Source organism: Lepidochelys olivacea (assembly GCF_965140295.1).
Source record: "Lepidochelys olivacea isolate rLepOli2 genome assembly, chromosome: 1".
NCBI lineage: Eukaryota > Metazoa > Chordata > Testudines > Cheloniidae > Lepidochelys > Lepidochelys olivacea.
Genome location: NC_140411.1, coordinates 354,464,996 through 354,492,123, shown reverse-complemented (window position 1 = coordinate 354,492,123; position 27,128 = coordinate 354,464,996). Strand labels below are relative to the sequence as shown.

The following is a 27,128-nucleotide window of genomic DNA, read 5'->3' as shown; positions in this document are numbered from 1 at the left end:
TACTAAACATTCTTATGCCCCTTCATGCTTCGGCCACCATTCCAGAGGATGTGCTTCCATGCTGATAACGCTTTTTTAAAAAAAAAACACGTTATTTAAATTTGTGATTAAACTTCTTGGGGGAGAATTGTTTGTCTCCTGTTCTGTTTCACCCGCATTCTGCCATATACTTCATGTAATAGCAGTCTTGGATGATGACCCAGCACATGTTCGTTTTAAGAACGCTTTCACAGCAGTTTTGACAAAACGCAAAGAAGGTACCAATGTGAGATTTCTAAAAATAGCTTCAGCACTCGACTCAAGGTTTAAGAATCTGAAGTGCTGTTCAAAATCTGAGAGGGATGGGATGTGGCGCATGCTTTCAGAAATCTTAAAAGGGCAACACTCCGATGCGGAAACTACACTTGATTAGCACCACCAAAAAATAAAATCAACCTTCTGCTGGTGGCATCTGACTCGGATGATGAAAATAAACATGCGTTGGTCCGCTCTGCTTTGGATCATTATTGAGCAGAACCCATCATCAGCATGGACGCATGTCTTCTGAAATGGTGGTTGAAGCATTAAGGGACATATGAATCTTTAGTACATCTGACACATAAATATCTTGCGATGCTGGCTATAACAGTGCCATACGAACACCTGTTCTCACTTTCAGGTGACATTGTAAACAAGAAGAGGGCAGCATTATCTCCTGAAAGTTGTAAGCAAACTTGTTTGTCTGAGTGATTGGCTGAAGTAGGACTGAGTGGACGAGCAGGCGCTAAAGTTTTACATTGTTTTATTTTTGAATGCAATTATTTTTTGTAAATAATTCTACATGTGTAAGTTCAACTTTCATGATAAAGATATTGCACTACAGTACTTGTATTAAGTGAATTGAAAAATACTATTTCTTTTGTTTTTTACACTGCAAATACATATAATAAAAATTAAATATAAAGTGAGCACTGTATACTTTGTATTCTGTGTTGTAGTTGAAATCAATATATTTGAAAATGTAGAAGACGTCCAAAAATATTTAAATAAATGGTATTCTAGTATTAACAGCATGATTAATCATGATTAATTTTTTTAATTGCTTGACAGCCCGAGTATTGTCATAATTAGCATTAAAAAAATAGCAATGTGTCTCCATCATCGAAGCTGATGGAGAGAAAAGCATGCTGATGGATAATATTTTCAGCCTCAAAGCCAGTATAAAGTGGGTCCCCCTTTTTGCTAGAGAATAATCTACGTGTGAACAACTGTTACATTGGACCTACTGTCCTTTTCACAGGAAAAAATATACATTCCAGTTGGTTGGAGAAGGGAGATTTTCTAGGAGAATTGACTCCTGAAAATGTTGAACTTCAGCACAATAATATATGTCCTGATGGTCTGAGTTCTTCTCTTGCTAATCAAAAGTATAGTCCCTGCTCTACATCCCCTCCCTTCTGACCAAGTTCATGTGATGCTTCTCAAATCCTCAAAGGAAACTACACACTCGGCAGACCCAGTCCATACGGTACTTCTAAGTTGTTTTGGGGCATGTGCTGTTATAAGCTGAGGGTTTTTTATCACATGTGGAATTATTCCCATAAAGGCAGTCACCTGTGTCTTGGTTGGGTTAGCACGAAGCAGGGTCTTATTGTAATAAACTGAGAGGTTTCTCAGTGTACATTGTCTTTTCTCGAGAGCGTCAAAATCCTTCTCCTGTGACGTAATGCATAGATCATCAGGAAATATAAAGCTCCGTGTATTGCTCTGTATGGGCTGGTGATTGGTGTATCTATTGAAGAGGATTGGTTCCAACACACTGCCCTGTGGGAGGCCATTTCATTGTCATCTCCAGTGGATCTGTTTCTTGCACAGTTTTACGTAAAAACATCTGTTCTCCAGTTCTCCAGAAGAGATTGGATGAGCTGCACTAGGCAGTAGTTGTGTGTGATATCGTAGACTTTGTCAAGCAAGTTATGGCGGTTGACCATATCATATGTTGCTGATAGATCTATGAACATAGTGCCTGTTATCATCCCTCTCTCAAATCCATCTTCTCTGTGCTGAGTGATATTTAATATTTGTCCAGTACAGGACTTACGTGATCTAAATCTAGCTTGTTCGGCATTAGATGCTGTTCAGTATGAGGTGAGAGGCGATAGAGAAGAAGAAGCAGCAGAAGAACCAGCTTTGTGCCAACAAGATACGGGTGACGGCCTTTCACCTACACCATCAAGAAGCCAAACGGAAACTAAACATCACCTGGGATGGAATCCCACTGGCTGAACCCCATCCAAACCCTGTCTACCTGGGGGTGACATTGGAATGGACGCTTTCCCTCAAAGTACATGTAGAGAAGACAAAAGGGAAAGTTGGTGCCCATCAACAACATCCTTTGAAAATTGGTCACCTCAGTTACTTTGCAAACCACTGCTATTGCCTTGTGCTAACTCCATAGCAGAGTATGCATGCCCAGTGTGGAAACGATCTGTCCATGCTAAGAAACTAGACTCTGTTCTAACCAACAGTTGTCCTGGAATAACAGGATATCTAAAGCCAACACCAAAGGATAACCTGTACTTACTGGCTGGCATTGCACCACTTGATCTCAGGAGGAAGGTAGCAAGCCAAAGGGAAAGATCATGGCAGATGGAAGATCCAAGGGATCCATTATATGGTCATATAGGAGTCATCAAACTCCTTAAATCGTGAAAGAGTTTTATAACCAGTGTTACGCCTTTGGATACGACAGCTGGCAAGGCACAACTGAGGTTATGGAATGAAAGACTATGTGCAGTCGGACACACTGAAATAGATGTGGAACCCCAGAAAGACCATCCCAGAGGGGATGACACAGACTGGTCAATGCAACAATGGCTGAACTACGTGTGCATGCAAACTGGTAGATCAAAGACTAATATGATCAAATGGGGCTACTCTAATGACACAAACATGTGAGTGCGGTGCAGACCATGGACCACCTGCTTGTTTGCCGACTCTTTGGGGAAACCTGCAGTGATGGAAAGAGCCATTGCTTGTGTATGGTTCTGGTAAAACATCTCGTTTGTGACAAGGATACGAGAAGAAGAAGATGCCCATAAACCTTTATTGGCTGAAAATGGATCAGTACATATAGTTTTATGCACATAACACTTCATACAGTGAAAATACTCCAACACGTAAAAACGTATGGAAAGAAACACTTATAAAATAAAAGAATAACTAACTGGTGCTGTTAGGATAAATTTGTAGGCCCAGTTATCACAACTGTAAGCTCAACTGTAAACAGTGAGTGAAAGTTCACAAAATGTCACACTAATCTATAACAATAAATGTTGATGTACCCCATCTTTTTACCCAAATCATGTACTTTTTACCCAAAAGTGTAGAAAGGAGACAGAAAAAACAGAACTAGTACAAACAAAAAAGGCCTACTAAAGTAACTAGAAGACTGTGTTAAGGTCATGTCTGGTAAACAAGCTTCAGAGGGGTAGCCGTGTTAGTCTGGATCTGTAAAAGCAGCAAAGAGTCTACAAGGTGCCACAGGACTAACAGACGTATTGGACATGAGCTTTCGTGGGTGAATACCCACTTCGTCGGATGCATGGAATGGAAATTTCCTACCTGCCTCTGGAAATTTCCACTACATGCATCCGACAAAGTGGGTATTCACCCACGAAAGCTCATGCTCCAATACGTCTGTTAGTCTACAAGGTGCCACAGGGCTCTTTGCCGCTTTTTCTGGTAAACAAGAAAAGTGTGTGACTGAAAGTTAATGAACCAAAATTGGTGTGTCAGAAATTAGATCTAATCGGTGAACAAAATAATGAGGGGATGGGCTATTCTTTGCATCACCCCCATTTGGAGTCCTAAAAGAAAAGACTTCAGGGTAAATCCAAATCAAGAGGAGAAACAACTGCAACTCTGGCTAACTAAAAGATGGGAGAACAGGAAGGAGTGAGCTTCACCATCATGGCTGCCACCCCCACAGTCTCCTGGGGCTCTGGGATCCACTGTTACATTGTTGGGCCTTTGTCCTACTTATCCTGAGATGTTCTGATCAGACCTGGCCAGAGAGAGGGACTCAGATGCCATTGCCACCTTCGCTGACTCTGGTTGAATCCCAAACACAACTTTGTCTTCTCTTCCTCCCCCACCTTGTCTCCCCCCACCCACACACACATTCTGTGTGTTTTCCTTCCCCACCTTATTTTTCCTCTTTCTCACCTTTTGCGTTCTGTATAATTTGCAACATGGCAGTAAGCCTGTAACCAGAAAGAGGCAGCCAGATGCAGTGCCCTAAACAGCCTGGTAGTGGGAAAAGTTTGCTGGGTCTTGGAGTGGCTGATAGGATCATGTGCTTGGCCTGAGTTCTCCAGCAGTGACGTTGTTGTGAATAAGAGTCAACACCAGAGACAGAAGCTGTGTTTACTATCTTTGCTGTTCATTTCTCCCCCCTTTTGTGTGTTTTTGTCTTGTTCCGTCTTTAGGAAATGGGTTCGGCCTTTAACAATGGCAGTGACAACAACTCCAGCCCATCTCACCTAACTTCTTCTCTTTTCCCCAAGGAAGATGGTTATTACCATCTTTAATACCATCTGAAACATCCCATTCTTTGGCCTCACCATCACTCTCACAAAGACACGGGTCTTGTTACAACCAGCTTCTTATTCCAGTGCCACAGCACCAGCCATCTTCATTCAAGGCACACGGCTGAAAAATGTGGATCAGTTCAAGCATTTGGGCAGCACCATCTTAATTGATGGTACCCTTGATAAGGAAATTTCCACAAGAACTAGTAAAGCCAGCCAGGCCCTTGGCTGACTCCGAACAAAAGTCCTTAACCAACACAACATTCGTCTCTCCACCAAATTGAAGATCTACAGTGCAGTGGGGAGCTGAGGCAGGGCAAAGAAAGAAGGGTCATTCGTATAAGCACTTCAAAAATAACCTGAAGAGCTGGCATCAATCTTAAAGAACTGGAGCAAATGGCTCAGAACAGGACTCACTGACAGTCTCAGCATGTCACAGGTTTGAGCAGGATCAAGGAAATCGTCTCCACACTGCACGTGAAAGGCGCCACAGAACTGCATCCTCAAACATCATAGATATAGACTTCCCATGCCCTCAGTGTGGCCAACTCTGTGCATCAGGGTTCTGACTTCGGAGTCATATAGAATATCAGGGCTGGAAGGGACCTCAGGAGGTCATCTACTCCAACCCCCTGCTCAAAGCAGGTCCAATCCCCAGTTTTTTCCCTAGATCCCTAAATGGCCCCCTCAAGGATCAAACTCACAACCCTGGGTTTAGCAGGCCATTGCTCAAACCACTGAGCTATCCCTCCGTAGCCATAGATGAGAACTGAGACAATATCATCATCATTGTCAGCGATAGACTGCCAACACTACCTGAATGACTGTCAGATTCAGGGTGTATGTGTTCCTTTTAAACACTTCGCCCAGCCAATGGAACAAGAGATGTTGTTAAAACAAAAGCCTTATTTAATAACTTTACATTTCATATGTGTTAATGTTTTTCCTTCTTTTTCTGTATCTTTAATAACAAGTTTAAAAAAGATGCTTAAAGTTGTGCTTGCCATGGTACTAAGCAGTCTGAAGTTTCTGTGTGCTAAACCTCGAACCTTGGGCAGTAACAGGGTTGTTAACATCTTTTTCTCTTTGGGCCCATATATTCCATCTAAATCAATACAACAGAGCTTGGAATCTATGAGTATGCTGTGAATACTGATTGTCATGTTCTGATCTGGCCTTTTTGATGAGGTCGCACCCATGCACCAGTTCCCACTGGTAAAGAGCTGGGACTTCATCACAAAAAACTGAATACCCCTATGCACGTTGTGTTAAGTGTCTTAAAACCATAGGAGAGCGAATCTATTTCCTCCCTATATCCTGCGTTATCCCTTTTGCTGTAATGGATGCGGTAGTATCCCCCATCCTGCAACATTCCAGCCAACCCTTTAACTGCTCTTCACTCCTGCTTCACCCTCCCACTTCCAGCCCTTCTCTTCCCCTTTCTGCTGCTCAGGACTCCCAGCCTCACCAAAATGTGGGTGTTTGGGTCCAGAAACTGATGATGAGCTCCTAGTTCAACTTCCTACTGTCAAGGGATCTTCAAACAGTGCAGCTGCTGCTGTCTACAGCCAGGCTGGGAGGGGAGGTGAAGTGTCCCTTTGCTATCTCCTTGGAGAAGCTGGGGATATGTAGTGTCATGCAGAGCCGGGATGACGGAATATGACTGAACTTGAAGGGAGACAGCTTATTAAAAGGGAAAGTGATACAAACTACTAGATATCACTGGGGTGAAGGAGTGGGCATGGGGCACTTCTGTTGAACTGCCCAGGAGTCACCTGTGGTCAGCTTGAGGGAACAGAGGAGAAAGGTATTTTATTATGTTTCTCAGATGTTCCTTTTCTCTTTCCTGGGTGGGTGGGTGCTTCAGAATGCCCTCTGACAATGGCAGCCCAGCTGGAGCACAGTGCCGAGGTGATCAAAGTGCTGAAGAATGGAGGAGCACATCTGGATTTCAGGACTCGGGAGGGAATGACAGCACTTCATAAGGCCATCCGGTGCCGGAACCACATTGCCCTGATGGTGAGTCCTTGGGAGAGTGAGATGTGCTGGCAGGGCCACCTGGCCCTGAAGGGGTCAGACTGAGAAGGGGAGATCTGGGGCACTCCTGTCCCTTCCACTTTCCTACTACTCCCAAGATGCATGCTGCCCTCTCCTTAAGTTACCCTACTTTCCTGCCATCCCTCCTCCCCTCCTTTGTGTATGGTCTGGGTAAAACCTAAGTTGTCTGCAGCCAGGATGTTGTCTTCAGACCTCTCTGAAACACAGTGCACGGCTGTTTATAACTAATTGTAAGCTGGCTAAGTGAGCTCTGGGATGGAGTGAGTCCTGCACTCTGCTAGGGCTAGAGACATATATCCCCTCCCTTCCCCTGCAGGTTTTGTACTGTGTTGTTCCTGATCTTGATCTTTGTAACACTCAGACCCCAAAGAAATCCCCAGTGAATCTTGCACTCTTCCTGCAGACACTCTTAGACCTGGGTGCCTCCCCGGATTACAAGGACAGCCGAGGATTAACTCCTTTGTACCACAGTGCCATGGTTGGAGGAGACCCATACTGCTGCGAGCTTCTGCTTCATGACTATGCCAAGGTGGGCTGTGTAGATGAGAATGGCTGGCAAGAAATCCACCAGGTAAGTCTAGAAGAGTGGCATGATGGAAGTCACTTAGATTAGAGCCTTATATTTTATGGTTGTCCTTGTGAATGTATTCTTAAAATAGGCACCCCCAGAGTAAACGCTTTTCTGTTGTCGGTGGATTGGGTTTTCCCCAAATGAGAGTTCTCCCCATACCCAGGCATTTCACTCTGAGGACAGCCAGGACACCCATCGCTAGCATGAGAAACAAGATGCTTTTTACTGCATTAGTCAATACAGAGATGCCTTCAACCTGTGGTCTTCATTGCAGGTCTTTGCAGTTGCCCCTTGTGACACTGTCTGGAATCACTATATAGACCAGAGTTAGAAGGGAGAAACTACTCAGTAACCTAGAGATTCTGGCTTCCTGTCATCGTCCTTCCCCTTCTGTATCTTAGGGCTTGTCTTCACTAGGAAATTACACTGAGTTAGAATAGATGGGGTTTACCCAGGAGCAGCTGACGCAACATTGACCACACTGGCTACAAAGTTGTGGTCAGTTTTATGTTAGTTAACATGACTCCACAAGGACATAGTTCTCGAAACATCTCTGTATTGACTAATTACTTCTTGTGTCTTGTAAGCAAGACATGAGAAGTAAGTCTTCTGCTCTACTGCACACTGATTAGGCCTCAGATGGAGTATGGTGTCCAGTTCTGGGTGCCGTAGGAAAGATGGGAACATATTGGAGAAAGTCCAGAGAAGAGCAACAAAAATGATTAAGCATCAGAGGGGTTGCCGTGTTAGTCTGGATCTGTAAAAGCGGCAAAGAGTCCTGTGGCACCTTACAGTCTAACAGGCATATCTGAGTGTAAGCTTTCGTGGGTGAATACCCACTTCATCAGATGTACATCCGACAAAGTGGGTATTCGCCCACGAAAGCTTATGCTCCAATATGTCTATTAGTCTGTAAGGTGCCACAGGACTCTTTGCCACTTTTAAAAATGATTAAATGTCTAGAAAATGTGACTTATGAAGGAAGATTGAAAGAATTGGGTTTGTTTCATCTGGAAAAGAGAAGACTGGGGGCGGGGGGAAACATAACAGTTTTCAAGTACAGAAAAAGTTGTTACAAGGAGGAGAGAGAAAAAATTGTTCTTGTTAATCTCTGAGAACAGGACAAGAAGCAGTGGGCTTAAATTGTAGCGAGGGCGGTTTAGGTTGGACATTAGGACTAAATTGCCTAGAGAGGTTGTGGAATCTCCATCATTGGAAGTTTTTAAAAGCAGATTAGACAAACACCTGTCAGGGATGGTCTAGATAATAGTCCTGCCATGAGTGAAGGGGACTGGACTAGAAAACATCTCGAGGTTCCTTCCAGTCCTACGATTCTGTGATTCTGTGATGTAATTGTTTAGTGAAGATAAGACCAGAGGAGTATGGGTCTGACGTTTGCTGCTGGGTGAAAGGCAATTGTTAAAGTCTGAAAGGTGTTTGAGAACAGAACAGCTATGATTTGCTTGGCCTGGCGTATTCTGTACCCTGCCATGTGGCTGTATTCAAAAGCCATTTCCAAATTACTTTCAAATCTGTGTGAATGGGTCCAAAACTTTCCTGTTCTTCCTTATCATCTTTCTCTTTTTCTCTGTTTCATTGTTTCTCTGTTCCTTTCTGAGTAGGCATGTCGCTATGGCCATGTGCAGCACCTGGAGCATCTTCTCTTCTATGGAGCCGACATGACTTCACAGAATGCCTCAGGAAACACAGCGCTCCATATCTGCGCTCTCTATAATCAGGTGAGGAGAGAGACATGAGGCAGATGGGCACCAGAACAGGGGACACACGGCTGTAGTCACCAGGGCAGGGGACATGCAGACCAACAGGGCGGGGACTTGGGGATAGAGAATACATAGGCTTGGATATATCCTCTTGCTGTTATTCCTAAACCTAGAGCTGGAAAAGAGTTGTTGGGTCCAATTTAGTTCTCTGTCCTTGACCAATGCAGGATTGACCCATTTGTACATGTTGTCCAGTCTAATTTGAAATTTCCCAAGGGATAGCTCTCCCAGCCCTTCCCATGGGGAGATGATTCCGCTGTCTAATACATACCATTACCAAGGAATGTTTCCTGATATTCTGTGTGACTTTTTCCTTCATTGCTCCCAGTTAAACCCCTGGTATGCCAAACGAATGGTGGAAGAGCGGCAGGGGTTGAGGCCTCCATCGTAAAGCAGGAGGGGATAGTTCCTTTCTAAATAGCTCTGGTGTCACCACATCTGGAATATTATATTCAGTTTAGAGGCCCTCAATACCAGAAAGATATGATAAACTAGAAAAAATCTATAGAATAGCAAGTGAACTTCTTGGAGGATTGGAAGGACTGCATTCTCTGGAGAGATGATACAGAGTTGCAATCTTTTAGTTTGTTAAAAAGTAGAGAGAAAACTAGGGCTCTTGATTTAATCGCAGTTAACTCATGTGATTAACTCAAAAAACTTAATTGCGATTTAAAAAAACTAAGCCCAGTTAACCACAGTTTTAATCACACTGTTAAACAATAGAATACCAACTGAAATTTATTAAATATTTTGGATGTTTTTCTACATTTTCATATATATTGTATTCTGTGTTGTAACTGAAATCAAAGTGTATATTATTTTTGACTACAAATATTTGCACGATAAAAATAATAAACAAAAGAAATAGTATTTTTCAATTCACCTCATACAAGTACTGTAGTACGATCCCTTTATTGTGAAAGTGCGACCTACAAATGTAGATTTTTTTTGTTACATAACTGCCCTCAAAAACAAAACAATGTAAAACTTCAGAGCCTACAAGTCCACTCAGTTCTACTTCTTGTTCAGCTAATTGCTAGGACAGACAAGTTTGTTTACATTTACAGGAGCTAATGCTGCCCTCTTTTTATTTACAATGTCACCAGAAAGTGAGAACAGGCATTTGCATGACACTTTTATAGCTGTCATTGCAAAGTATTTACGTGCTAGGTATGCTAAACATTCGTACGTTCCTTCATGCTTCGGCCACCATTCCGGAGGACATGCTTCCATGCTGATGACGCTTGTTTAAAAAAAAATGTGTTAATTAAATTTGTGACTGAACTCCGTGGGGGAGAATTGTATGTCCCCTTTTCTGTTTTACCCGTATTCTGCCATATATTTCATATTTTAGCAGTCTCAGATGATGACCCAGCACATGTTGTTCATTTTAAGAACACTTTCACTGCAGATTTCATAAAATGCAAAGAAGGCACCAATGTGAGATTTCTAAAGATAGCTGCAGCACTTGACCCAAGGTTTAAGAATCTGAAGTGCCTTCCAAAATCTGTGAAGGATGAAGTGTGGAGCATGCTTTCATAGAATCATAGAATATCAGGGTTGCAAGGAACCTCAGGAGGTCATCTAGTCCAACCCCCTGCTCAAAGCAGGAACAATCCCCAACTAAATCATCCCAGCCAGGGCTTTGTCAAGCCTGACCTTAAAAACTTCAAGGGAAGGAGATTCCACCACCTCCCTAGGTAACACATTCCAGTGTTTCACCACCCTCCTAGTGAAAAAGTTTTTCCTAATATCCAACCTAAATCTCCCCCACTGCCACTTGAGACCATTACTCCTTGTTCTGTCATCTGCTACCACTGAAAGCAGTCTAGCTCCATCCTCTTTGGAACCCCCTTTCAGGTGGTTGAAAGCAGCTATCAAATCCCCCCTCATTCTTCTCTTCCACAGACTAAACAATCCCAGTTCCCTCAGCCTCTCCTCATAAGTCATGTGTTCCAGTCCCCTGATCATTTTTGTTGCCCTCTGCTGGACATTTTCCAATTTTTCCACATCCTTCTTGTAGTGTGGGGCCCAAAACTGGACACAGTACTTCAGATGAGGCCTCACCAAAGTCGAATAGAGGGGAACGATCATGTCCCTCGATCTGCTAGCAATGCCCCTACCTATACATTCCAAAACGGTATGCATCCGATGAAGTGAGCTGTAGCTTACGAAAGCTCATGCTCAAATAAATTGGTTAGTTTCTAAGATGCCACAAGTACTCCTTCTCTTTTTGCAAAGACAGACTAACACGGCTGTTACTCTGAAACCTGTCAAAATGCTATTGGCCTCCTTGGCAAGAAGGGCACACAGTTGACTCATATCCAGCTTCTTGTCTACTGTAACCCCTAGGTCCTTTTCTGCAAAACTGCTGCCTAGCCATTCGGTCCCTAGTCTGTAGCGGTGCATGGGATTTTTCAGTCCTAAGTGCAGGACTCTGCACTTGTCCTTGTTGAACCTCATCAGATTTCTTTTGGCCCAATCCTCTAATATGTCTAGGTCCCTTTGTATCCTATCCCTACCCTCCAGCGTATCTACCTCTCCTCCCAGTTTAGTGTCATCTGCAAACTTGCTGAGGGTGCAATACACACTATCCTCCAGATCGTTAATGAAGATATTGAACAAAACCGGCCCGAGGACCGACCCTTGGGGCACTCCACTTGATACCGACTGCCAACTAGACATGGAGCCGTTGATCGCTACCCTTTGAGCCCAACAATCTAGCCAGCTTTCTATCCACGTTATAGTCCATTCATCCAGCCCATACTTCTTTAACTTGCTGGCAAGAATACTGTGGGAGACGGTGTCAAAAGCTTTGCTAAAGTCAAGGAACAACACATCCACTGCTTTCCCCTCATCCACAGAGCCAGTTATCTCTTCATAGAAGGCAATTAGATTAGTCAGGCATGACTTGCCCTTGGTGAATCCATGCTGACTGTTCCTGATCACTTTCCTCTCCTCTGAGTGCTTCAGAATTGATTCCTTGAGGACCTGCTCCATGATTTTTCCAGGAACTGAGGTGAAGCCGACTGGCCTGCAGTACCCAGGATCCTCCTTCTTCCCTTTTTTAAAGATGGGCACTACATTAGCCTTTTTCCACTCGTCCGGGACCTCCCCCGATCGCCACGAGTTTTCAAAGGTAATGGCCAATGGCTCTGCAATCACATCCGCCAACTCCTTTAGCACTGTCAGATGCAGCGCATCCGGCCCCATTTGGACTTGTGCTCGTCCAGCTTTTCTAAATAGTCTCGAACCACTTCTTTCTCCACAGAGGGCTAGTTACCTCCTCCCCATGCTGTGCTGCCCAGTGCAGCAGTCTGGGAGCTGTCCTTGTTCGTGAAGACAGAGGCAAAAAAAGCATTGAGTACATTAGCTTTTTCCACATCCTCTGTCGCTAGGTTGCCTCACTCATTCAGTAAGGGGCCCACACTTTCCTTGACTTTCTTCTTGTTGCTAACATACCTGAAGAAACCCTTCTTGTTACTCTTAACATCTCTTGCTAGCTGCACCTCTTGGTGTGATTTGGCCTTCCTGATTTCACTCCTGCATGCCCGAGCAATATTTTAATACTCTTCCCTGGTCATCTGTCCAATCTTCCACTTCTTGTAAGCTTCTTTTTTGTGTTTAAGATCAGCAAGGATTTCACTGTTAAGCCAAGCTGGTCACCTGCCATATTTACTATTCTTTCTACACATTGGGATGGTATGTCCCTGTAACCTCAATAAGGATTCTTTAAAATACAGCCAGCTCTCCTGGACTCCTTTCCCCCTCATGTTATTCTCCCAGGGAATCCTGCCCATCAGTTCCCTGAGGTTGTCAAAGTCTGCTTTTCTGAAGTCCAGGGTCCGTATTCTGCTGCTCTCCTTTCTTCCCTGTGTCAGGATCCTGAACTCGACCATCTCATGGTCACTGCCTCCCAGATTCCCATCCACTTTTGCTTCCCCTACTAATTCTTCCTAGTTTGTGAGCAGCAGGTCAAGAAGAGCTCTGCTCCTAGTTGGTTCCTCCAGCCCTTGCACCAGGAAATTGTCCCCTACCCTTTCCAAAAACTTCCTGGATTGTCTGTGCACCACTGTATTGCTCTCCCAGCAGATATCAGGGTGATTGAAATTTCCCATAAGAACCAGAAGTCTTAAGAGAGCAACACTCAGATGAGGAAACTACAGAACCCAAACCACCTAAAAATAAAATCAGCCTTCTGCTGATGGCATCTGACTCAGTTAATGAAAATGAATATGCGTCGGCCTGCACTGCTTTGGATTGTTGTCGAGTAGAACCCATCATCAGCATGGACACGTGTCCCCGGGAGTGGTGGTTGAAGCATGAAGGGACATATGAATCTTTAGGAATCTGGCACATAAATATCTTGTGACGCTTGCTACAACAGTGCCATGAGAATGCCTGTTCTCACTTTCAAGTGAGATTGTAAACAAGACGCGGGCAGCTCTCTCCTGCAAATGTAAACAAACCTGTTTGTCTGAGCGATTGGCTGAACAGGAAGTTGGACTGAGCAGTTTTTTGTACCTAGTTCTACATTTGTAAGTTCAACTTTCATGATAAAGAGATTGCCCTACAGTCCTTGTATGAGGTGAATTGAAAAATCCTATTTTGTTTTTTACAGTGCAAATACTTGTAATCAAAAATAAATATAAATTGAGCACTGTATACTTTGTATTTGGTGTTATAATTGAAATAAATATATTTGAAAATGTAGAAAACGTCCAAAATATTTAAATAAATGGTATTCTAGTATTGTTTAACAGTGTGATTAATCGCGATTAATTTTTTTAATTGCGCGATTAATGGCAATTAATTTTTTTAATTGCTTGACAGCCGTAGAGGAAGCATAAATCTGCAGCCATCCAAAGTGTGTAAATATCAGGGAGGGAGGGTGATCCTTGACTTTGTTACAAGGGGGGTAGCTTGGAGTAAATGGCTGAAACTAAGAAAGGGTAAATTTAAAGGTGTGTATCAGGAAAAAGCTCCTGCCAGTGAGACCTGCTTGAATGTAGGATAGTCCCCAAAAGAAGGGGGTTGAGCCAAGCAACCCCACTAGCAATGCAGGGAACAGTCCTGCAATATGGGGTCTTCCACGGATTAGTCGGAAATAGGGTGTTTCCATTGATAATTTCTCCTGCAGTCTCTGTTCACATTCCTGGGCAGAGGTGTCACCTCCCCCTCCTGGCTCAGGTGACAGGCTCTCAGGTCTCCCATCCCCAGGGCACATTCCCAGGTCAACACTCCCCCCTCCCTGCTGCGTCACATCGTCACATCTCTCCCCCTTTCAAGACTGAACTGAGCGGGGTCACTCTGACCAGTGACCTGGGGAAGTTCGGGCCCCCTCTCCGGGACAGCGCATCCGCTATCAGGTTGGCACTTCCCTTCACGTGGACCACGTCCATGTCATAATCCTGCAGGAGCAGACTCCACCTCAGGAGTTTGGCGTTGGCTCCTTTCATCTGGTGCAGCCAGGTCAGGGGAGAGTGGTCGGTGTAGACGGTGAAGTGTTGCCCGAAGAGATAGGGCTCTAGTTTCTTGAGGGCCCACACCATGGCCAGGCACTCCTTCTCGATGGCTGCATAGTGTTGCTCCCGGGGTAGCAACTTCTTGCTCAGGTACATGATGGGGTGTCTCTCCCCCTTTTCATCCTCCTGCATTAACACCGCCCCCAGTCCCGTGTCGGAGGCGTCGGTGAACACCACAAAGGACTTGTCAAAGTCTGGGTTTGCCAGAATTGGGCCACTGACCAGAGCCTCCTTCAGCTCCCGGAAAGCCTCCTGGCACTGCTCGGTCCAGACCACCTTGTCTGGCTTCCCCTTCTTGCATAGCTCAGTGATGGGGGTGGCTATGGCGCTAAAGTGGGGCACAAATCTTCGGTAGTATCCTGCCATCCCAATAAAGGCTTGGACCTGCTTTTTGGTGTGAGGAGCGGGCCAGTCTCTGATCACCTCCACCTTGGCTGGTTCCAACTTTAGGCGGCCGCTCCCCAGCCGATGGCCCAGGTAAGATACTTCAGCCATCCCCACCTTGCACTTCTCCGCTTTTACAGTCAGCCCAGCCCCCTGGAGTCGGTCCAGCACTTGTCTAACCTGGGACACGTGGTCCTCCCAGGTCTGGCTAAAGACACAGATGTCATCAATATACGCCACGGCAAAACTCTCCATCCCCCTCAGGAGCTGGTCCACCAGGCACTGGAAGGTGGCCGGCGCTCCCTTGAGGCCGAAAGGCAGGGTCAGGAACTCATAGATCCCCAGAGGGGTGATAAAGGCCGATTTCAGCCGGGCATCTGCATCCAGCGGCACTTGCCAGTAGCCCTTCGTAAGGTCCATCCTGCCCTTCAGCACTGTTTTATATTACTGGGTATCTACTCCTCTTCATTGGCAGGCTGAGTGTATGGCTAGAGGGCGCCAGAAGCAGGAGACTAGGCACAAGTTGCCTTCCTTACATGGCAGCTTCTTTCAGATATTCACACACTGGGAGACCTCCCTGGGGGAAGAGTCTGATGTCCTCTGAGCAATCTCAGAGGTTCTTGCTGAGGCTTCATGGCAGGTTGTGGTGGAATGATGCATGTCGGGACACAGGGACCCTGCCAGTAGGAGGCAGTGTCTACATTGTGGCCTGTCACTGCCCCTGTACCACCAGCAGGAACAATTTTTGGGGGACTCTTCACAGCCAGGCCAGGCACACACACCTTCAGGCCTCCTGAGTGGTGGTTTCTTTCTGGTTTTATCTTTTAAATGGCATTAACAGTAGATCATTTATGTAGAGGGGCCCAGGTGGGGGACAAGTAATACGTTATATTTGAGGCATTTCTCCTGCCAGGGTCAGAGGCCAGCAGGGTGGGAAATTAGTAAAGTGTGAATTCACTGGTGTGGTACCTGTGGTAGATTATGTGGCGAGGAGGCTTGATGTAGGTGATGTGGGATTAGACGCGGGGACAGCGTGTGCTGGGAGAGGCCAAGAGGTATCGTCAATTTGTGTGCTATCTTCTTTCTTTCTGAGAGTGAGTCTTAAAAATCGAGAGGGGGAGATAAAAGGGTGTGAATCCATGAGTGAGAGAGGCCCTTGGGGTTAAGGGTAAGGACGGTCTTGAATTCTTCTCTCTATTGTTTCTGTGAGAGTGAGACTGGTGGGGTAAGGTGCAGAGACCATGGAAGTCAGTGCTTGTGCTGTGTTCCTTTCACTGTAGTGGCAGAGCGGTTCTAGGGACGGGGGGGACACAATGCTTGGAGTAATGAGGGGGTTATTTGTTTTGAGAGGGATGACATGGAAGGCCATGAGAGGGCCTTAGCTGGGAGAGACAGTTGCTGGCTAGTGAATGGGTGCAAGGTTAGGAAGGGGATTTTAGTTTAAGATGTCTCTTGCAGAGGGCTGTGGGGGGCGGGGGGGGAGAGGGTCACTCTTTGCGTACTCAACCATAGCAGCTATGTCCCTTCGGTGGCTACTGCTAAGTGACAAAGGCCTGGTCTACATTACGAGATTATGTCGGATTTAGCAGTGTTAAATCGAATTGACCCTGCACCCGTCCACACAACTAAGCCATTTTTTCGACATAAATGGCTCTTAAAACCGATTTCTGTACTCCTCCCCAAGGGATTAGCACTGAAATCAACATCACTGTTTCAAATTAGGGTTAGTGTGGACGCAATTCGAAGGTATTGGCCTCCAGGAGCTATCCCACAGTGCACCATTGTGACCACTCTGGACGGCACTCTGAACTTGGATGCACTGGTCAGGTGTACAGGAAAAGCCCCGGGAACTTTAGAATCTCATTTCCTGATTGGCCAGGCAAGCTCATCAGCATAGGTGACTATGCAGTCCCAAATCGAAAAAGAGCTCCAGCATGGACCTAACGGGAGATACTGGATCTGATCGCTGTATGGGGAGAGGAATCCGTGCTATCAGAACTACTTTCCAAAAGACGAAATGCCAAAACATTTCAAAAAATCTCAGAGGCCATGAGGGACAGAGGCTACAGCGGGGACGCAACACAGTGCCACATGAAACCTAAGGAGCTCAGACAAGCATACTAGAAAACCAAAGAATCAAACGGACGCTCCGGGACAGAGTCCCAGACATGCTGCTTCTACGCTGAGCTGCATGCAATTCTAGGGGGGGCCGCCACCACTACCCCACCCCTCTCCATGGACTCCGATGATGGGGTACTCTCCGCCATGCCTGAGGATTTTGTAGACGGGGAAGATGAGGAGGAGGAGGACGAGCTTGGGGAGAGCACACAGCACACCGTTCTCCCCGACAGCCAGGATCTTTTTATCACCCTGACTGAAATACCCTCCCAATCCAACGAAGCCGGAGAAGGGACCTCTGGTGAGTGTACCTTTTAAAATATAATACATGTTATAAAAATAAGCATTTTTTAATGATTAAGTATCCCTGAGGACTTGGGATGCATTCGTGGCCAGTACAACAACTGGAAAAGTCTGTTAACGTGTCTGGGGATGGAGCAGAAATCCTCCAGGGACATCTCCATGAAGCTCTCCTGGAGGTACTCTAAAAGCCTTTGCAGAAGGTTTCTGGGGAAAGCAGCCTTATTCTGTCCTCCATGGTAGGACACTTTACCACGCCATGCTAGTAGCAAGTAATCTGGCATCATTGCGTGACAAAGCCTGGCAGTGTATGGTCCCGGTATTTGCTGGCATTCAAGCAACATCCATTCTTTATCTCTCTGTGTTATCCTCAGGAGAGTGATATTGTTCATGGTAACCTGGTTGAAATAGGGGAATTTAATTAAAGGGACATTCAGACATGGCTGTTCCTACTGGGCTGTTTGTCTGTGGCTGAAAAGAAATCCTCCCCACAGTTAGCCACGTTTGGGGGGGTCATTGGCGCTGAGCTGTTCACGTTTGGCTAGCAGGGATCTTCCCTGATACCAGCCGTGCAGTGCGGTGAGGGGTAAAGCAATCATCCCAGAGAATTGGATGGGGTGGGGGTTAGTTTGGTTTCTGCTGCTGCATGTTAACAGGAAAACCGCAGCACTGAATGGCCAGCTCAACGGGCTTTGCTTGGTATGGGAAAGGAGGGCGCTGCAGTTATGAAGATTGCAGAAGCCGAAAGACTATGGCTTACCGTGGCCGCCTGCAAGCGGAAATCTGTTGCCCGGCACTGCATGTGTGATCTCTAACACCAAAGCCGCAGGCACTCAATATAAGATGCAAAATGCGACCTTGTACCAAAATCACATGTGCTATGTAATGTGAATAGTGTTGTTCACCATGAAGGAGTATGGCCATTGCTCTGTAAAATGTATCTTTTTAAATACTTCACTCCCTTTTTTTCCTCCAGCAGCTGCAAATGTTTCAAGTCTCCCTCCTCCGTCCCAAAGGCTATCTCAGATAAGGCAGCGAAAAAAACGCACGCACGATGAAATGTTCTCTGAGCTCATGCAGTCATCTGGCACTGACAGAGCTCAGCAGAATGTGTGGAGGGACACAATAGCAGAGTACAGGACAGTGGCCGATGAACGTGAGGAGAGGTGGCAGCAGGAAGATCAGAGGAGGCATGAGGCAACGCTGGGGCTACTGCGGGAGCAAACGGAGATGCTCCAGCGTCTGGTGGAGGTTCATGAACAGCAGCAGGATCACAGACTGCCGCTGCAGCCCCTGCTTAACTGCCCTCCGTCCTCCCCAAGTTCCATAGCCTCCTCACCCAGACGCCCAAGAACGCGGCGGGGGAGGCTCCGGGCACCCAACCACTCCACCCCAGTGGACAGCCCAAGCAACAGAAGGCTGTCATTCAAGAAGTTTTTAAGTGGCCTTTTCCTTCCCTCCTACCCTCCTCCCACACCCCACCCGAGCTACCTTGTGAATTATCTCCCTATTTTTATAATCAATTAATAAAGAATAGATGTTTTTTAAATGATAGTGTCTTTATTTCCTTTGCAAGCAAGCTCTGATTGAAGAGTGGAGGGCGGGTGGCTTACAGGGAATTTAGAGGCAACCAAGGGGGCAGGTTTTCATCAAGGAGAAACAAACAGAAGTGTCACACAGTACTCTGGCCAGTCATGAAACTGGTTTTCAAAGCTTCTCTGATGCGCAGCGCTTCCTGCTATGCTCTTCTAACTGCCCTGGTGTCTGGCTGAGCATATTCAGCGGCCAGGCGATTTGCATCAACCTCCCACCCTGCCGTAAACGTCTCCCCCCTTACTCTCACAGAGATTGTGGAGCACACAGCAAGCAGAAATAACAATGGGAATATTGGTTTTGCTGAGGTCTGAGCGAATCAGTAAACTGTGCCAGCGACCCTTTAGATGTCCAAATGCACACTCTACCACCATTCTGCACTTGCCCAGCCTATAGTTGAACAGCTCCTTACTACTGTCCAGGGTGCCTGTGTACGGCTTCATGAGCCAGGACATTAAGGGGTAGGCTGGGTCCCCAAGGATAACTATAGGCATTTCAACATCTCCAACAGTTATTTTCTGGTCTGGAAAGTAAATCCCTTCCTGCAGCCATTTAAATAGACCAGAGTTCCTGAAGACGCGAGCGTCATGAACCTTTCCCGGCCATCCCACGTTGATGTTGGTGAAACGTCCCTTGTGATCCACCAGAGCTTGCAGCACTATCGAAAAGTACCCCTTGCGGTTTATGTACTCGCCGGCTTGGTGCTCCGGTGCCAAGATAGGGATATGGGTTCCGTCCATGGCCCCATCACAGTTAGGGAATCCCATTGCAGCAAAGCCATCCACCACATTTCCCAGAGTCACTACCTTTGATAGCAGCAGCTCAATGATTGCGTTGGATACTTGCATCACAGCAACCCCCATGGTAGATTTGCCAACTCCAAATTGATTCCTGACTGACCAGTAGCTGTCTGGCGTTGCAAGCTTCCACAGAGCTATTGCCACTTGCTTGTGAACTGTGAGGGCTGCTCTCATCTTGGTATTCTTGCACTTCAGGGCAAAGATGAGAGCAGCCTGTGCTTTGGATCCATGCCCTTGCTGGCTGGTGAAGGCAGGTGAAAAAGTGATGGGCCCCTGGCTTGTGGAGATTATAGAGGGTAGGCTACATATTGCTCTGAAGGAAGCAATAGTGCAGCCTTTACTCAAGAAGTCATCGCGTGACACTGAAAATCTTGTTGTTTTTACTGATGCAGACTAACATGGCTACCCCTCTGAAAACTGAAAATCTAGTTAATTATCAACAGTATGCTGGTAACATCCACCAATATGTCTCTGTCTCATCTGACCTGAACAATGCCCTTTCCTCAGCTGGAGAGAACAAGACTTGCAGCATGTGGCCAGAGAGCCTGCTGCTGCTGAGAGAGCACAAAGCCCATCAGGGAAGATTGTCACAATGGTGTCTTGCCTTCCTGCCTGCAGAGTGTGTCCTCTTGCTGTCCCAACTGCTTTGGGGAGAACATTAATGTGATCCCAACACTGACCATAAGGGTCTAGCGGGAGAACTCCCTAGAGGGAGCAGCAGAGCTTGCTGGGTACAATATGTTCCACACTTTTCATGCCATCCATTGGAGTGAAGTGCTTCAAGGCTGACAGGGAGACAGGCCCGGGCAGCCAGTTCTCACGACAGTGCTCTCAAGGCCTTTTGACCAATATTTGAAGTTTTAAATATGATGGGACCAGGCAACCTGCAGGATCCTTTTCTGCCCTATGTCCTGTTTTGGTAACTGAGCTCAGCGCAGGGGAAATCTGGGGTATGGCGAGAGACCTGTGTGATTCTCTGTTTCTCTTGCATACAGATGGAGCTCGGTAGCCACTCCATCAGGACCAGCCTCCCCTGGTTGTTTTACTGGGCTGTGTAGATTTAGAATCTGGTTTCCCCAAGATTCTGTTCCTTCTGTTGCCTATAGTAAATGGAGTTTTCAGTTTCCTCTGTTTAGGTGGCTGAAAGACCCCAGGCATGAGAAATGATACGTTGTGTTTATTTCTTATTAAACAGATAGTGTTACATTACGGATGATTTCTAGCTTGTGGGGCGGCAGCTGCATTAACTGTACAGCTAGGAGACTGTCTGTCCCCAGGGAATGTAAGCCTTTATGGGAGGGATGGAAGGACATTAGCTTCAACACCACAATATTGCCTAAACTATGCTGTGTTTTGACAGAAGCACAGCACCCCCAAAAAGGTAGAAAGGGATGGAACATGTCCAGATTATGGGGAACAGCACCCCCCCACCCCAGGCACAGTGTATGATGGGAGCACTTCCAGCCCTGTTCCTCTGAATGCTAAGTGGGTATTTGGAGAAATGGTGCTTGTCTGGGTTGTGGGTGGGCAGGAGGGCAGTTCCCGTGAAGCTGTGATGGAGTCAGGAGACGTGGAATTGGAGAGACTTGATCTAAGGCTGTAGAAGTAAATTCTGACATTGTTACCTTATTTCTCATCCTTGCAATAGGGAGCTCTCCACTCCTGAATGAACCAAGGTCACCTCTTCCGTCATATCAGTGCTAATAATTTCCTTCTTTCTTCTCTGGTTTTCTTCTTCTAGGAGAGTTGTGCTCGGGTCCTCCTGTTCCGTGGTGCAAGCAAAGAGATTCGTAACTACAACAGCCAGACAGCATTCCAGGTAGGAGAGTGTGAGCCCATCCCACCTTTGTTGATGATGGAGATGTGCCTGGGGGCCGTCTTGTTTTAGAGAGCACTGAGAAAGAGTATTAGTAGATAAAGCATAGTTGTGTGCCCAGAGAAGAAGGGGAGTCTGTGTTGACCATTTTCTAATCACAGGTGGGTGTAACCCTTCTGTCATGTGGAGTCAGCAGCCACAAGGGCCTGGTTCAATATCTCGGAGTTCCTCTTAACATTACAAAACTAAGCCAACTTGAGCCACAATCCAGAAACCTGGAAAAACTAAACACCAGCCCATGGCACCTCTATGAGGCAATACATCCCTCCTGGGAAGCACTGAACCTATATATAACAAGAGAAAACCTGTACTAAGAGGAGAAGGAACACCGCATTAACAAAAACAATGATTCAAAATGATGCAAACAGTAAGTAAACACCTAGAGCACTGCGCAGATACAAAATGTGTATCTGCATCTGATCGGTGAGACTCAGAAATAATCTGTGGATATAAAGTGGATATCTGTGGATTTGCAGGGCTCTAGATCCAAAATTTGTATCCACATCTGATCTGTGACCTGCAAAAATGGTCCGTGGCTATCTGCATCTGCGGATGCAGATATCTGCAGATATAAAGTGGATATCCATGGATTTGAAGGGCTCTATAAACACTACTAGTATCTCTGGTAGTGTTCTTTGCCTTAAGTTTCCTATCTTGTGGTGTGAAAGTCCAACAGACGAATGCCCCTTTAATGTGCCCCTCCTGCTTTCACTCACTGTACCGCATTCAGTTCGTTGTCTGAGATCAGCGAAGTCCCAGAGTCCGGGGCTACATTCAGGAGGGTTCACCTCCTGCCGCGAAGGTGGTGGGGTTGGAGCATTACCTCTGTGTCCATTGCTGTTCATCACTCGCAGCTGCTGCTGCTGCTTATCGCTGCCACTGCCCTTTTAGCTGTGTTGCTGTTTTCTGAGGTTCCACCACCTGGCCCAGCCCTTTGTGATTTCAGCTCTCAGTGATTCCCTGGCCAGTGGGGAACCTCACCCACACCAGGTCTAAGGCTTAGCCCCCTAGCCCAGCTTACTAGCGATTGCAGCTCTGGTCATCCCTGGGAAGACACAAGGACTCTCACTTGAGTCTAACCAGCTCTGTCTTTAAACACTGGAGAGAAAGGATCACATGGCATGTAGAGCCTGTCAGTAGAGTCTGTACCACCAAGTAGGAACACCTGTCCCCCACGCCCTCACACACAAACTTTTAGTTGGATGTGGCAGCATCTAGCTTTCTCTCTCATCCATATATCCTTAGTGAGTGACGTTACAGTTAGGGTGACCACCTTCAATTAGGATATACTAAGTACATTTCTGCTGTGCTTTAGTCAGACAGTACGGATAACAACAGTTCGCTCGCCCTGTGTCCAAGACTGAAATTAGTTTTAACCGAAAACAGTCAAAATTGATCACTTTGGCAAAGCAGAGATGTCTGTTGATCACCTACGCAAAGTCTAGATAAATACAGTCTGCTCCTGGGGTCTTTTGCTCCAGTTAATCAATAGATGGTAGGGGAGAGCTCATTCATATCACTGGTTTATTTGGGGATGGGGATTACTGGAACAAACTCTAGCCCCATCTTCCTTATTCTGGAACTGGTTCAGTCACTGGAGTGACTGGGGGAGGCAGTGCACATGTGCACACAGTAAATACTGCATTCTTATTTTTATTGTTGAACTTGTAGCCCCCCTTTCACACACTTGCTTACCCACATTCACTCACATATCCCCATTCAGAAAAGACTTAAAACCATGGTCCTGATTATCAAAGATCTCCAGTTATCTTTCGCAAGAGTAGTGGATATTAACTCCAACTTGGGTAGATACAGTCTGCCTCCCTAAATTCCCCCCTGCAGTTGCCGTTTGGAAACTGGCTTCCTTACTTCCTTTTCCAAAGTGCTGTGTACAGATGCTATAGGTTGTCTGAAGACTGTTATGTTCTACTCCGAGGTGGCTGCATTTCAATGGAACATAAAATGATTTTTATCAAGCACGAGAATCTGATTTTTAAACAGATTAAGCAAACAGGTCACACACAATGTTTCCAGTCCAGTAGGTAATGTGCATGTGCAATTACCATGATTGCATATGCAGATTAGGCCATTGTAGGCAAGAGGTATGCTGATGGCCTTTCAAAGAGCAGTGAGTCTCAACCTCTTTGGATCTGTCACCCATGAAATGACTCCAGATCATACAGTGACCCTTTTGCATAGGATTGTGTGATTTGGATCACGAGAAGAAACAGTGGCGGGGGACACTGTAGAGTGGGTGATGGAAATGATGAGGGCTATAGTGCTTGTGAGGGTTGGTGGCTGCTGTATTGGGGGATGCTGCGTTGGGGATATTTTCCTTTCCCCTCCCTCCCATCTCATCTCCCTAACCTAACCTACAAAGCATTCAGCTCCGTGAAAATACTGCACCCAGAGACTGCAGCGTCGGCACCCCAGCCTCTAGAATGGCTCTTCCTCCGCCCCAGAGCTGAGCACTGTCTGGGCTGGAGAAGTGGGGAAAGAGAGATCTTCCCATTGCTGGAGTTTGTAGGAAGTAGGGGGCAAAGCAGAGGTGAGGAAGCAGCAGGAGGAGGGGAATGAGATGCTCCTGTCCTGACCTCTCTTCCCTCCTGCTGTGTTCTAGTGAGCTGGTGATTTTGCAGAATGTTGTTCTCAATCAGTGAGGTAAGACCCACTTGAAGATTCCACCCGTAGGGTGAGAAACTTCCCTAGGTAACCCACTGCTGTATGTTGTGTAGTTGTAGCCATCTTGATCCCAGGATATTAGAGAGACAAGGTGGGTGAGGTAATTGTGACATTCCCCAGGGTACAGTCTGGACTGCTGGACAACTGTGTCCCCTCAGTTGTCCAACTTGGGGTGCTTTTACACTGCTTTGCTGTGAGAGCAACCACCCCTGGTCTGCTCACACAGAGCCTCCAGCATGTAAATCACTCCTAGCTGTAGTGCAAGAGGGCTGTAGCCGGCCAGCCACTCTGGAATTAGACTGCAGGGCAGCACCAGCAAACTCCCTGTCCCAGGCTTTTCCCAGAAATGTACCCCTTGTACTGCCCCGCACGCCCTGGGATAACACATGCTCATAGACAGTCCGTCACTTCATTAATGGAAAATGATGTGTACAAATTCAGTTATCTCAAATGGAGTTTCCCAAACACTTCAAACACACTGGTTAGATAAAACAATAAAACAAGTTTATTAACTACAAAAAGATAGATTTTAAATGATTATAGGTAACGAGGCATAAAAGTTAGAATTGGTTTCAAAGAAATAAAAGGTAAAATGCATCCAATGCCTAACTTAACAAGCTTAGTTATTACAAAGCAAAAGTTTCTCTCACCACATGCTGTAGCAGTCTGACTGGCTGAAGTCCCTTCAGCCGAGATCCCTCCCTAGTCCAGTGATGCTTCCTTTCTCCTTCAAGTGTTGTTGATGCCGTGAGTAGAGTCGAAGGGAGAGATATCTTGGGGCATCTATCCTCCTTTCTTACAGCTCTCCTTTTCTTCGAAAATCATCTCCAGCTGGGGTTCAGGAGACAGGAAGTCTGAGAGGATGGGAACCTCCATCTGTTTCTTTGCCAAAATGTAAATTCCTTGCTCGCACTCTTTTTCCTGCCAAAGAATGGCTGCATAACCAGGTGATAATCCATCTGATTTTGTTTAAATCTGGCTGAGGCGTCAGTTTGCCTTTTGTCTTTGAGGAACTGGTTTGTGCCTGCTTTTCTAAACTTGGAACATGTCTCAGTAATGTTATACAGTAGAATCTTACAACTTTTCAATGTTGCCACACATATTTTACCAGGACAATAATAATCAGCAAATTATTCATTTTCAAATGATACTTCATGTCACGGAGTTTCTGGGCAATGCTCTGGAACTGCTCCCCACAAAGCCAGACAGGACTCTGGGGAAATCTCCTTTCTGTGAGCAGACTGTCTTCAGGACACACAGCTCACACAACTTCCACCTTCCTGGGTCTGACCTCGGAGCATTCAGCATCCTCCGCCCCTCTGTGCGCGTCCCACAGCCAGTCTGCCCAGGCGGGGTCCTGGGGAAGCAGAGGGTCCTGCACCCCAACTTCGTGACTCTCAGCGAGCCAGTAAAACAGAGGTTTATTAGATGACAGGAACATGGTCTAAAACAGAGCTTGTGGGTGCAGAGAACAGGACCCCTCAGCTGGGTCCATTTCGGGGGGCAGTGAGCCAGAAAACCACATCTGCACTTCACTCCATGTCCCCAGCCAGCACCAAACTGACTCCCCCTCCAGCCCCTCCTCCTCTGGGCTTTGTCCCTTTCCCAGGCCAGGAGGTCACCTGATTCCTTTGTTCTCCAACCCTTTAGCTCTCACCTTGCAGGGAGGAAGGGCCCAGGCCATCAGTTGCCAGGAGGCAAAGTGTCGGCCATTTATGTACCCTGGCCCTTTGCTCTGCAACAATTACACTCCCTTATCCCACCACCTAGAGACTTGAAAAATGCATAGGGGAAACTGAGGCACCCCTACATTATTCAAAGGAAACATTAAGAACAGTCCCGCTTCGTCACACTTCACAAGGTATACTTTGAACAAAATCCATTATAGTTTTGTAAAATGTGTGAACATAGGAGTACAGACCATTACAATAATGTCTTTTATTGGACCAACTTCTTTTGGTGAGAGAGACAAGTTTTTGAGCTACACAGAGCTCTTCTTCAAGTCTAGGAAAGGTATTCTGAGCCTCTGAGCTAAATGCAAGAGGGAACAGATTGTTTAGCATAAGTGATTAGCACATATTGTAAGGGACCATTCAAGGTAGAGTGGCCCGTTAATACCTCTCCAGTCTCTGAACTGTTTGGATTCTGAGAGAGCAGAATAACTGATTGAGAAGATGGAGATCCCCAGAGTTAGTCTGGGTAGCTCTGAAAGACCTTTGGGAAACTGGCAGATTACTACATGTCTGCTACCATTTGGAATTATAGACTGAGACTCATATGTACATGAATGTTACCTGCTCTAACCTCTTAATACTTTTCTTTCCTTTTTCTTAGCTAATAAACCTTTAGTCAGTTCACTATGGAATTGAATACCAGCATTGTCTTTGGATGCAAATTGATGTGGGTGAATGACTGGTCTCTTGGGACTGGAATATTTGTGATTTCTGGAAAACATGACCAGCTATCACATAGTCCAGTTTGCCTGGGTGGCAAGATAGACTGAGTGTCTAAGGGGACGTATTTCAGAGTAGCAGCCGTGTTAGTCTGTATTCGCAAAAAGAAAAGGAGTACTTGTGGCACCTTAGAGATTAACAAATTTATTTGAGCGTAAGCTTTTGTGAGCTATAGCTCACTTCATCGGATGGGAGTTCACATTAGATAAGAGATGGGCAAACTACCTCCTGCGGGCCACATCCAGCCCACGGGACCCTCCTGCCCGCCCCCTGAGCTCCTGGCCTGGGAGGCTCACCCCCGGCCCCTCCTCCACTGTTCCCCCTCCGCGCAGCCTCAGCACGCCATGCTGCCGGTGTCGTGTATTAAACTGCACTGCGTAGGAATGTGCGACTGGGGTGTGGATGGGGTTGGGGCG

General features: G+C 46.2%; 1 protein-coding gene across 2 annotated transcripts in view; it reads left to right on the top strand.

Moving 5' to 3' along the window:
• The window catches only part of SHANK3 (SH3 and multiple ankyrin repeat domains 3), a gene marked incomplete at its 5' end in the record, with an annotated part of 664,505 nt that overhangs the window by 133,442 nt on the left and 503,935 nt on the right, over positions 1-27,128 (top strand). For both annotated transcript variants that reach the window (XM_084611263.1, XM_084611264.1), the window contains 4 exons: positions 6,439-6,590; positions 7,033-7,200; positions 8,823-8,939; positions 21,443-21,520. In XM_084611263.1, the coding sequence (XP_084467389.1) occupies positions 6,439-6,590; positions 7,033-7,200; positions 8,823-8,939; positions 21,443-21,520 (515 nt within the window). The remainder of the gene's footprint in view (positions 1-6,438; positions 6,591-7,032; positions 7,201-8,822; positions 8,940-21,442; positions 21,521-27,128) is intronic.